The 12,649-nt window shown below is 48.4% G+C and overlaps 1 protein-coding gene across 2 annotated transcripts in view; it reads left to right on the top strand.

The window, feature by feature from the left end:
* Positions 1–12,649, top strand: part of DENND3 (DENN domain containing 3) — a 96,016-nt gene that overhangs the window by 13,316 nt on the left and 70,051 nt on the right. For both annotated transcript variants that reach the window (XM_077166675.1, XM_077166674.1), the window contains exons 5-8: positions 724–835; positions 4,474–4,593; positions 4,964–5,182; positions 7,169–7,290. In XM_077166675.1, the coding sequence (XP_077022790.1) occupies positions 724–835; positions 4,474–4,593; positions 4,964–5,182; positions 7,169–7,290 (573 nt within the window). The remainder of the gene's footprint in view (positions 1–723; positions 836–4,473; positions 4,594–4,963; positions 5,183–7,168; positions 7,291–12,649) is intronic.

Here is a 12,649-nt window from a genome sequence, read left to right as displayed (position 1 = left end):
CTGGGAGAGGATGTACTTCGTGGCATTAGGGGGACTAGACTATGAGTGGGTTTTTTTTCTTTTTAAAATTTAAAATATAATACTGTTACCTGTTTACAATAAATACAAATAAGGAGGATATCAGGTTCACCCCAAATCCTGACATTGCCTCCACGGTAATTGTTATTTGTTTCTTACGGTAAAACTTAGGAGCACTCTGAATTGCCATGCTGTGGTGTTGGGAGTGCGAGGTTGCCAGGGTAAAGAGTCCTGTGGCCTCTGTGGCCTGCTGACTGGGTGGGACCCCATTGTGCGCCCCTCAGCAGCGTGGCCAGTGGTCTCGCAGGAGGTGGTGGCCTGTGCCTGCGGGTTCGTGCTCTTCCCTGCCTGGGCTTGGCCGAGTTCACTGAGACTCAGCTCCACTGGGCTGCGTGGGGTCTGTGCGGCCAGCCCAGGACCCACCACACACTATATTTGCTGAATGAATGAATAGAGCAAATGAGTAAATGAATGAGTTTTATGTCCATCATATATGAGAATCGTGCATTCGGTAGTTCTTTAAAAAAGTAGCGTCTCTGGAATTTATTCATTTCTTGGTTTGTATGTATATCCTTTAGTGCATGCTTTACATTTAAATTTTAAAAATCAACTTCATGGAGGTATCGTTCGCATGCAATGAAGCCACCCATTTTAAGTGTGCAATTCAATATTATTTTGTCATTTGATTTTTTGTTTAAATTTTAGTTTATTGACTCACCTGAAGCTCTGTAAGGACTTTGAAGTTGACGATCACATAAAAGATTTTGCTGCCAAACTGTCTTTAATACCGAGTCCACCGCCAGGACCCCTCCATTTGGTAATTAAATTTGGAATTCTATGATGTTTTTGCTTTTCTTTGCAAATAGTAAAAGTAATATTATAGAGATGGCTTAAGTGTTTTCAGTCTAGCATCCAGACCCCACCAGTCTACCTCCGACATGCTCCTCCAGTTTCCCTGTCCCCCCACTCCATGGCCACCACCCCTCCTGCCAAAACGCTGGTTGGTCCATTTCTATTCTTGACCCCTTTTTGGTCATTCTCTGGAGGGGTCTTTAAAACTATAAATCAGACATGACTTTTCTGCTTATATCCCTGTATGCCTTAGGCTGGCCTGCATCCCATCCCATCTCACTGCCCAGCTCTGTTTTATATCACTTGCCCTCCTTGCTCGCTGCTCTCCAGCTACGCTGCACCACTTCAGTCCCTTGAAGGTGCTGCCACAGGACTCTTGCATGTGCTGTTCCCAGAAATACCGTGCTGTCCATTTTCTCATGGCCAGCTTCTGCTTCTCTCTCAGGCCATGGTCAGATGTACAATTAAGGCTTGCAGGCAGGTCTTTTTATTTTTGTTTAATACCTTTCTCTTCTGTTGGACTCTGAGCTGCCTGGGGACAGGCAGGACCAAATATCCAGGGCTTTCTACCATGCCCATCACTTAGTGGTTGTTCAGCTAATGAAGGGAGCCATGCTTTAGTGCTGCTAGTAGGTGTCAGTTGAGCTGGATCTGCAGCTTAGTTCTGTTGAATTAGTTGATTTAGCATGGGTTAGGCTTAGCTGGCCAGCTGGTGGCCCTAGGTAGCTATAAAGACCCAGATCCACTTTAGGAATGTCATTGTATTCATCAGTGTTCTCTGGGGAAACAGAACCTACAGCAGATATCAATAAATATCATGAGGACTTTGTAAGAATTATCTTATACAACTGTGGGGATGCACAAGTCCAAATTCCATAGGGGAAGCTGCAAGCTCCAATGAAGGCTTTTATGGTTTTCCTAGGAGAGCTGGCTGGCTGAAGTAGAGACAAAAATTCTCCCTTCTGCCTGCTGAAATTAGTTCTCCATTTAAAGCCTTCAGCTGACTGGACAAGACATCTCTGATTGCTGAAGGCAATCTCCTCAGTTGGTTGTAGATGCAATCAGCCGTAGATGCAATCGACCTACTGATGATTTCAGGCCAGGAAATGTCCTTGCGGTAACAGTCAGGCCATTGCCTGGTTGACCAAGCAACTGGGCACCAGAACCTGGCCAAGTGGACACATGGACCTAATCCTCAGTGTCATATAATGGTAAATGTTTATTGTTTTGAAGAAATCGGGGAGGTCATTTAGGCTAACATCTTCTGATACAAGAGCCAATTCCACTGCATCTTCCAGAACACACTGCACACCAGTGTAACTTAGAGGCTGCCATTGATAGCTGCCATCAGCTGCCATTGCTTGTGGGCTTGTTTGTTTGTTTTTTGGGGGGTACGTGGTCTGGGAACCAGGTTCTCTCACATAGAAGGCAAGCATTGTACCACTGAACCACCTGTGCACTCTTTTTTTTTATATGCTGTGTGGTGGGGGTCACATTTCATTCTTTTTCCATGTGAGTATCCCCTTATTGCAGCACCATTTGTTGAGTTTTTTATTGTTGTTGTTGGGAAGTGCACAGGCTGGGAATCGAACCCAGGTCTCCTGCATGGCAGGCAAGAATTCTACCACTGAACTACCCTTACACCTCACCCCCCATCGTTGTGTTTTGAATACGGGGCACTGGGCAGCCATTTTCATAACGTCTGTGCATCGTCTCATATCCTCCACTGACAGCCGTGGAGGTGAGCTGGGACAGCTTTGGTTCTGCCAGTGGGAAGGAGCAGGGAGCTGCAGCTCGGGCAGTGACAAGGCAGGGACCTGGGCAGTTCCTTGTCCAGTTCAGCCCCTTTACTGTGGCAGGAGGCTGCCCACCAGCCTGAGAGAGCAATGGTGTGAGGGGCCCGGCATGCTCTGGGCTTGCCTGCCTTCTTTCTGCCCACGGGCAGGTTCGATTTTACTTACTTTTTGAGTCATCAGCTTAATTGGGTAAGCAGAAGGAGGCATACATATATTTTTTCCTTTTCGGATTTGAATCGCTTTCTGTTTTCTAAGGCTCACTTCAGGCTGAACTGTGGGAAGCATTTCCCTAAAACACCTATTACTCCCTGTCTCCACCTGTGACATGGAAAAGATAGCAGGGCCCACCTGCCAGGGTGTGAGTGTAAAGGGCTGTGAGACCCCTGCCCAGCCCCCAATGGACTGCAACTCCACGATGCGTGGGGGCAGGTGATGCGTGTTCCTATTTTGTTTTGTTTTTTTTTGTCCTTAATTGGACAACTGGTTGACAAAATTTCTTTTTTGAAATATTGAGGAGTATTTTTATATAAACTTCACAACTATGACTACATCACGACTTGGAGGATTTGACGCTGCTTTGCTGGGATGTGTTTTGCCTCTGTAGACGGAGAGAGAAGGTTCTCCCTTACGGTTCGGATCAGGAAGCGCGTCCGGATTTCCTGACTGCTGAGAAGCCACAGTTGCTTCCAGTGTTCAGTGTCCCCCTGTGCAAACACTCTAAGAACAGGTGTGCGGGAGATGACTGAGAAGACACTGCTGGGTGACTTTATGTTCCCACGCCCTCCTTTCTCGCCCATTGCCTGCTTTGCTGAAGTTCCTCCCCCATCCATCCTTCCTGATAAACTTTTCCACTACTAAGAGCTTATGGCCTCCATCCTCCTTGTTCCCTGGTGCTTTGCGTCTACTTACTTCATTTCAGTTCAGCTTTCTAGGTGAGGTCGGAGGTCGGAGGGGCAGGCAGGACCCCTGCAGTGCCGCTGCACGAGGCAATTTGCTGCTTGCAGCTGTGTCTCATTGCCTCCTAGCCTGGAAAGTGTCCCCATGGGGGGAATCACCCCTCCCGGCCTCGGCTTCTCCAATCACATCCAGCAGCGTCCCAACACGCAACAGGTGTTAGTCAGCACAGAACCGGAAATAGGGTTACTTTAAAATGATGTCATACAGGGGTGCAAGGGTAGTTCAGTGGTAGAATTCTTGCCTGCCATGCACAAGACATCCTGGTCTATGCACCTCCCAAATAAACAAACAAAAAATTCAATATATGGTGCTGCAAAAATGGAAAAAAATAATGAAGTGTGACTCCACCACACAGCATACCAAAAAAAAAAAAAAAATGATAACGTAGCAAAATAAAATAGCTTTCTTAAAGTTTTTCAAAATATCTGTCTTTCTGGAGCTTTGACTCCTAAATCAAATTGAAAATACTAAGGAAATCGATCATACATAGTAACTAAGAATAATACATAATCACTAAGAATAATTTGAACATGCTTGCTTAGAATTGGGCTAATTTTGACAGATACCTGGGTTCAGGCTTATCTTTGTCTTGACAGTGAACCGCTTGCTAATTAATTGAAGAGTTTAGAGTAACTAGGGTTCCTTAGGAAAAGACATTAAATACTTAGTTTACGCCTCAACCGTTAGCGGCAGATGGGTCAACATGGGTCTCTAGCCTGTTTGTCCTTCTGTGGGCTGTAAAGACAGAGTGTGGGTCTGGTGCTTTCTGCATCAGAACAGCGAGTCTCGTGCATCTCCGCTGCGGTTGGGAGCAGCTCCCTGAACTAACTGTGGACGTTGGTTGTCACAGGTATTTAACATGAAGCCACTGCAGGTTGTATTTCCTTCCCGAGCGGACCCCGAAAGCCCAATCATAGATTTGGACCTCCACCTGCCCTTCCTGTGCTTCAGACCCGAGAAGGTGCTGCAGGTACGTCCCCTTCCAGACCTAGAAAATGCCTTGTGCTGAGCGACTTAACGGGGCAGCAAAACTCTTGCATCGAGACCCAATCAAAGTGTAAGTTTATTCCTCGGTGCACAGGGTCAGTGTACTGGACATCGTTCTCTTTTTTTTGCTTAAACCGACATTCCCTATAGTGCACGATATTTGCCAGGGATGCTTTTCATAGGGTAATTAATGGCTTTTATTTGGGTAAAGATGGGGACCTCGGGGTAAAACCTACACCTGGTTGGGTGTGGGGTCTTGCCGCTCGTCGGGACTCGGGTGGCACCCACGGGTGTTTCCGCCCAGTGTGCCTGCCGCGTGTGCATTGTGTAAGTGCCGCCCGCCCTCCCCCCAGATCCTCACCTGCATGCTGACGGAGCGGCGGATCGTGTTCTTCTCCTCCGACTGGGCTCTGCTGACCCTGGTGGCCGAGTGCTTCCTGACCTTCCTCCACCCCCTGCAGTGGCAGCACACGCTCGTGCCCATCCTGTCGGGCCAGATGCTGGACTTTGTCATGGCGCCCACGTCTTTTCTCATGGGCTGCCACCTCGACCACTTCGAAGAAGTCAGCCAGGTCAGGGCCAGAACCGGTTCTCGTGAGTGCCTCACGAGGTCTCAGGTGACGCTGCGTCGGGTGGTGGGGCGGGCGCGCAGCGTGCCCTCCCGTGGGTGCTGCGTGACGCCCTGCCGTGGGCTCTGGTTTAACTCTCATGTGGCCTCCTGCAGAGCTGGGACGTGGCCCCCGGGCCAGGGAGCTCCTGGGGGCGGAGCCTTCGGGCAGCTCCGCCTGCCCCTGGGAGACCTGCAGCTTGCAGAGCGCAGAGTTGACATCGGGCAGAACCTGATTTTCTGCCTAGCCTCAGTTTCCCACCTTTGCTCAACATCAGTTCCCTGTCTGTAGGGTGGGGCGAGACCTACACGGAGCACCTCGTGGGCAGGGCACCGAGCTTACGTCTTCACCAGCTGGTACGAACACTACACATCTCCTTCAGGGGACCTCAAGGGAACATTCCTGGACCCTACTCAGTGCTCAGTAGACGTGGCTAAGAGTGTCCACTTCGCGACCTAGCCTGCTCCACCCCCCTTCACAGACCTGGTGCCCGTCCTGGGCTCAGTGACCGCATGCACTTAGGGTTTCTGATCTGTGAGTGTGGGTTATTTGGAAAGTCTTATTTGTGACCAGGTGCGCCAATCATGTGTAATGCATGAGAGGTCTGTGAGTCAACAGTCTCGGAATGCAATGCCGGAGTCCACTTGGCTTCCTCCTGGGTGCGTGTTTCGTGTGGCATCTGAAGTGCACTTAGTCTCAAACTCTTGCAGACCAGCCACCTGGAACAGGAGGCCAGCATCCTGCCCTTTGACCTCCTGGTGCCTGAATTCAGTCGCTGCCCAGGGGAGCTGTGGGCTGGTTGCCAGTGGCTGTCCCATCTGTCACATCTCCGGTGCTGGAAAACATCAACGCGAACCCAGAACACTTTCAGTAAAGAGGAACTTCTACTTCTGGAACCTTCCAGAACAGATAAATCCCCCAGAGGGTTTCCTTCAAGATTGCTGCATGGAGCTGTTAGGCAGGAATGCCAAGAAGTTTCCTTCTGGGGGATCTGAAACAAGATTTTTTTTTTTCCCTAATGACTATAAGAGGAAAAATATCTTTCAACTTCAGGGCACGACTGGTTTGTTTTCTTGTTTGCGAAGCAGCCTAGATGAAGTTTTTCCGTTTCTTCTGTGACTGTCTGAAGGGACTTTTCCTGAACGGTGCTTTTTTTCCCTGGTGAATCACCGGCTCTGGCAAAGCCGTGGCCACCTCCTGTGCCCCTTGCCGCTGGGCCTCTGGGATGTCCCCCTGGAATGTTCTTTCAAATACTCCAGGAAGAAAAAGGGGAGTGGGGTAGCAGTGAGCCTGGCAGGGTGAGGGACACATGGGCTTCTTGGACCCTTCTCTCTACTTTGGGGCACATTTAGGAAATTACAGAATACGCAGTTAATGAAAACCTGCTCAGTACAAAAGACGGAGAAGCACATGGAAAGATGCTCCAGGCCATGTGCCCACAGGACTCGGAGTGAGCAGAACAGAAGAGCAAGTGCTGGGCGGGGGAAAAGTGGGACCCTTCTGCGCTGCACGTGGGAAAGCAAAATGCCGCAGAAGACAGCTGGCACTCCTCAGGGGGCTAAGCACAGTTACCGTGGGACCCGGCAGTCCCACTCCGGGGCCTTCAGTGTGGGTGGGGTGCCGAGTAGACTTCTGGAATGTTCCCCCCGGGCTCCCTAGGTAGTACGTGTGGGGTGTGTACCATGTGGGGTGGGGGGGAAACGTGGGACAAATATTGGAATCTTGACTCAAAGAGAAAGATACATCTCATGAAATGTACCCCTTACCCTAACTTCCAGTGCGTGCTGCAGTTTCTGTAGCGATAACAGGAGGCTTAGAAGTCCATATTAAATAGGGTGAGTTAACTAGCCAGGGTGCCATCTGAGTGAGTGCAAAATATATTTTTGTATTCGCGGAGGTTTGTGAAAATTCAAAGGCCCTGACCTCAGTCTTTGCAAACGTGTTTCCTAGGAAGCGGATGGTGTGGTCCTGATAAATATTGACGCTGGCAGCCTCACCTGCTCCAAGTCACTGGAAATTGACATCGGCATTCCGGAGCTCCCCCTCCTGGCGGCTCAGACGTTTATTCAGAGGTAAAGGCAGGAAAAGGACGTGCCCGAAGGCATCTCTATTCAGATTCCGTATTTGCCACTTCCGAGTGTCTTCCAATTTCCTATCACTGATAGGTGCCTTAGGTATGGATATTTTAGAAATCATCTGTGTGTGAAATAGAAGAGGTGTTTTTATTCCAGTCTACGTGTGAAATACTAATTATGACCCAACAGGGTCAGGCAGCATCCCCTGGGACATTTCGGTCCCTGTCTTTTGTGTGCAGCGACTCTGTACGGGTGACATTTGATAGTTTGCTCGTTCGTTTAGTTATTCATTCAGTTATCATTAGATATGTGTTATGCTTGGCATTGGGGTATATTTGTGCTGGGATATACGTGCACTGGGATATTTGTGTTGGGATATACGTCCATTGGGATGTCCCTGCATTGGGATGTTCTTGCCCTGGGATGTACCTGTGCTGGGATTTACCTGTGCTGTGTGTGCCTGTGCTGGGAGGTACCTGTGTTGAGATATACCTGTTTTGGGATGCAGCTGAGTTGGGATATGCCTGCGTTGGAATGTGCCTGTGCTGGGATGTAGTTGTGTTGGGAAGTGCCTGGCCTGGGAGGTACCTATTCTGGGTTGTACCTGTGCTGATATGGGCCTGTCTTGGATATACCTGTGCTGGGATGTACCTGGGTATATACTTATCCAGCGATGTGCCTGTGCTGGGCTATACCTGGGTTGGGATGTACCTGTGTGGTGATGTGCCTGTGCTGGGATGTGCCTGTGCTTGGATGTACCTGTGTGGGGATGTGCCTGCACTGGGATGTGCCTGTGCTTGGATGTGCCTGTGCTGGGATGCGTGTGTGCTGGGATGTGCCTGTGCTGGGATGCGCGTGTGCCGGGATGCGCGTGTGCTGGGATGTGCCTGTGCTGGGATGTACTTGTGCTGGGATGTGCCTGTGCTGGGATGTGCCTGTGCTGGGCTGTACTTGTGCTGGGATGTGCCTGTGCTGGGCTGTACTTGTGCTGGGATGTGCCTGTGCTGGGATGTGCCTGTGCCGGGATGCGTGTGTGCTGGGATGTGCCTGTGCTGGGATGTGCCTGTGCTGGGATGCGCCTGTGCTGGGATGTGCCTGTGCTGGGATGTGCCTGTGCTGGGCTGTACCTGTGCTGGGATGTGCCTGTGCTGGGATGTGCCTGTGCCGGGATGCGTGTGTGCTGGGATGTGCCTGTGCTGGGATGTGCCTGTGCTGGGATGTGCCTGTGCCGGGATGTGCCTGCACTGGGATGTGCCTGTGCTTGGATGTGCCTGTGCTGGGATGCGTGTGTGCTGGGATGTGCCTGTGCTGGGATGCGCGTGTGCCGGGATGCGCGTGTGCTGGGATGTGCCTGTGCTGGGATGTACTTGTGCTGGGATGTGCCTGTGCTGGGATGTGCCTGTGCTGGGCTGTACTTGTGCTGGGATGTGCCTGTGCTGGGCTGTACTTGTGCTGGGATGTGCCTGTGCTGGGATGTGCCTGTGCCGGGATGCGTGTGTGCTGGGATGTGCCTGTGCTGGGATGTGCCTGTGCTGGGATGTGCCTGTGCTGGGATGCGCCTGTGCTGGGATGTGCCTGTGCTGGGATGTGCCTGTGCTGGGATGTGCCTGTGCCGGGATGCGTGTGTGCTGGGATGTGCCTGTGCTGGGATGCGTGTGTGCCGGGATATGCCTGTGCTGGGCTGTACTTGTGCTGGGATGTGCCTGTGCTGGGATGTGCCTGTGCCGGGATGCGTGTGTGCCGGGATATGCCTGTGCTGGGCTGTACTTGTGCTGGGATGTGCCTGTGCTGGGATGTGCCTGTGCTGGGCTGTACTTGTGCTGGGATGTGCCTGTGCTGGGATGCATGTGTGCTGGGATGTGCCTGTGCTGGGCTGTACTTGTGCTGGGATGTGCCCATGCTGTGATGCGTGTGTGCTGGGATGTGCCTGTGCTGGGATGTGCCAGTGCTGGGATGTGCCTGTGCTGGGATGCGTGTGTGCTGGGATGTGCCTGTGCTGGGATGCGTGTGTGCTGGGATGTGTCCACACTGGGAAAGGCTGTCCTGAGGAGCGCACAGACATGAACCCGCCCTATGGCCCTTTCTGCCATGGAGTGTGAGGGGTGTGATCACTAGCCTGAACATGATGCTGTCTCTCTCGCTTAGTGTTCTCGTTTTAAAATAACTCTTTTTACAGCTGCTTGTGGCGGTTTTTCATCTCTGCTACTGAACTTCATTGGTTTCTGCCTTCATTTGCTTGAGCTCCTTTTACAAATATGACAAACTGGTGTTGGCTTGGACAACAGAAATTCATTGACTCACAGTTTTTTAAAAAAATATTTTTATTGAGAAATCTTCACACGCATCCATTCCATACATGGTGTACAATCAATGGCTCGTAATATCAACACATAGCTGTGTATTCATCACCATGATCATTTTTAGAACAACATTTGTATCACTCTAGAAAAAGAGGTAAAAAAAAGAAAAAACTTATATATCCTATATCCCTTACCCCTCCCTCTCATTCACCACCAGTATTTCAATCTACCCAATTTTTTTAACCTTTATCCTTCCCTATTAGTTATTTCTTTTTTTATCCTTATTTTTTTACTCATCTGTCCATACACTGGATAAAAGGAGCATCAGACACAAGGTTCTCACAATCACACAGTCAGAACACAGTTCAACGGTTTTGGGTACCTCCCTCCAGCCACTCCCAAACACCATAAACTAAAAAGGGATATCTATATAATGTATAAGGATAACCTCCAGGATAACCTCCCAACTCTGTTTGAAATCTCTCAGCCACTGACAATTTATTTTGTCTTATTTCTCTCTTTCCCCCTTTTGGTCGAGAAAGTTTTCTCAATTCTATGATGCCGGTCCCAGCTCATCCCAGGAGTTCAGTCCCACAATGCCAGGCAAATTTACACCCCTGGGAGTCATGTCCCAGGTAGGGGAGAGGGCAGTGAACTGGTTCACCTGCTGAGTTGGCTTAGAGAGAGAGGCCACATCTGAGCAGCAAAACAAGTTCTCTATGGGTGACCCTTTAGGCATAATTATAAGTAGGCTTAACTTCTCCTTTATGAAAATAACTCATATAGGAGAACCCACGATCGAGGGCTCAGCCTATTGATTTGGTTGTCCCCACCGCTTGTGAGAATATCAGGAATTCCGCAGGTGGGGAAGTTGAATATTTCCCCCTTTCTCCCCAGGACCGCAAGGGGACTTTGCAAATACTTTTTTATTTTCTGCCCAAATTACTCTGGAATATAACGGGGCATCACATTAACCTGGACAAACCAACAAGATCTCACTCCCTATTCAAGATTCCATGTACTTATGATGTTCAATTAAACTGACCATGCAAGTTAAATAAGGTCATGTGCTACCCAAAATATAAATTTTGCCCCAAATAAAGATCTCTCCCTTTGGTCTCACTCAGAAGTTGAAGTTTTAAAATATGGACCACATCATCCTTTACCCTGTATTCTGATTTACCTTTGTCCTATCCAGATCAGCTTCATTCGTCTCTCTACTGGAAGTCTGATCCCCTTTTCAACCTTTTTTTTTTTTCAACAGTTCCTGTATGGGGTACTGCTGACATTCATAGCTTCAGAGCTCTAACTCTGAGTCTCAGGTGTCCCATAAATACCTGAAGTTTCTGGGAACGACCAGGTTATATACAGATAGCTCAGTCGCTCAGAATTTAGAATTTAACAGTTACATTTGTTACACTTCCTGAATATATCTGACTGCTGTTAAGAGCTTACAACCTAGGACCCTTTACAATAAAGCCCCAACTTGATAACCCATGCTCTCAACTTCAGTTCACTGAATTGTTATATTATAGTTAGTCCATATGAGCGAGGCGTGATAATGCAGCTTTTTGTTTCTGACATTTCAGTCAACATACAATCCTTAAGGTTCATTCACCTAGTTGTCTGCCTCACAACTTCTTTCCTTGTTGCAGCCACTCGGTAGTCTGTTGTATGTAAACACCACAGTTCCCATTTCCTCTTCAGTCTTTTTTTACCCTTAGGCCACCTCTGTCTATTGCAAATCATGAACACCGCTGCTATAAACACCAGTGTGCAAATGTCCATTCATGTCCCCACTCTCAGTTCCTCCAGGTACATGCCTAGCAGTGGGGTTGCAGAATCATCTGGCAACCCCACCCCTAGCCTCCTGTGGAGCCACCGCACTGCCCTCCAATGGGCTGCACCTCTCAGCTCCCTTACCAGCAGGGAACAGGTACATCTTCTTCTCCACATTTTCTCTAGCACTTGTTTCTCTCTGTTCATTTTTTTTTTTTTTTGCATGGGCAGGCACCGGGAATGGAACCCAGGTCTCTGACATGGCAGGCGAGAACTCTGCCTGCTGAACCACCGTGGCCCACCCTCTCTCTGTTCATTTTTAAACAGTTTTATTTGCATTAGTATACAATCCAACCTAAGTGAAAAGACACACCTTCATCACCGTAATCTATATGAAGACCTTTCCTTTTCTTCCGCAAAGAATCTTACCCCTTCCCCATGCCCCCCACGTGTTGACGTTTAGCTTTGGCATAATGCCTTAGTAATATTCCGTGGAAGCATATTACAGTGTTACTGTTGACTAAAGACCCTGGCCTGTGTCGATTGGACTTTTTCATGTATATCGTCCCATTTTCAGCACCTTGCAATGTTAACATTCATTTGTTCTCCCTCATGCAAAAATGTTTTTATATTTGTACATCTAATCACCATCCTTGTCCACTCTAGGCATTCCCAAGTTACACTGTCTCGGTCTTTATCTTCTTTTTTTCCTTTTGGTTTCATATGTGCCCTCAGCCCTTCTCCCTCAACTGTACTTGCATTCAGCTTCATTGAGTGTACTTATATTATTGTGCTGCAATCAGGTAATATTGTGCTATCTATTTCTGAATTTTTACAATCAGTCCTGATGCACAATCTGTATTCCTTTACTACCAAGTGCCCAATCTCTACCCTATTTCTATCTGCTGATAACCTGTGTTCTTAACTTCGATTCTCAAAGTTCACTCATTAATGCTAGTTCATTTTTTTAAAACAAATGATATAACATATATACAAAGCAAAGAAAGAAAAAAGCAACAGTTTTCAAAGCGCTCTTCAACAAGTAGTACAGTAGGACAGATGCCAGAGTTTGTCATGGGCTAATAAACCATCATCTCAGATTTTTCCTACTAGCTGCTCCAGAATATAGGAGGCTAGAAGGAATAAATATTATTTTATCATCACAATCGACTTTTTTTCTTTTGTGTGAAAAATAACATATATACAAAAAAGCAATTTCAAAGCACAGCACAACAATTAGTTGTAGAACAGATTTCAAAGTTTAGTATGGTTCACAA

The sequence above is a fragment of the Tamandua tetradactyla genome, chromosome 6 (assembly GCF_023851605.1).
Source record: "Tamandua tetradactyla isolate mTamTet1 chromosome 6, mTamTet1.pri, whole genome shotgun sequence".
In the NCBI taxonomy this organism is placed as follows: Eukaryota; Metazoa; Chordata; class Mammalia; order Pilosa; family Myrmecophagidae; genus Tamandua; species Tamandua tetradactyla.
This window is presented reverse-complemented; position numbering and strand designations above follow the sequence as displayed.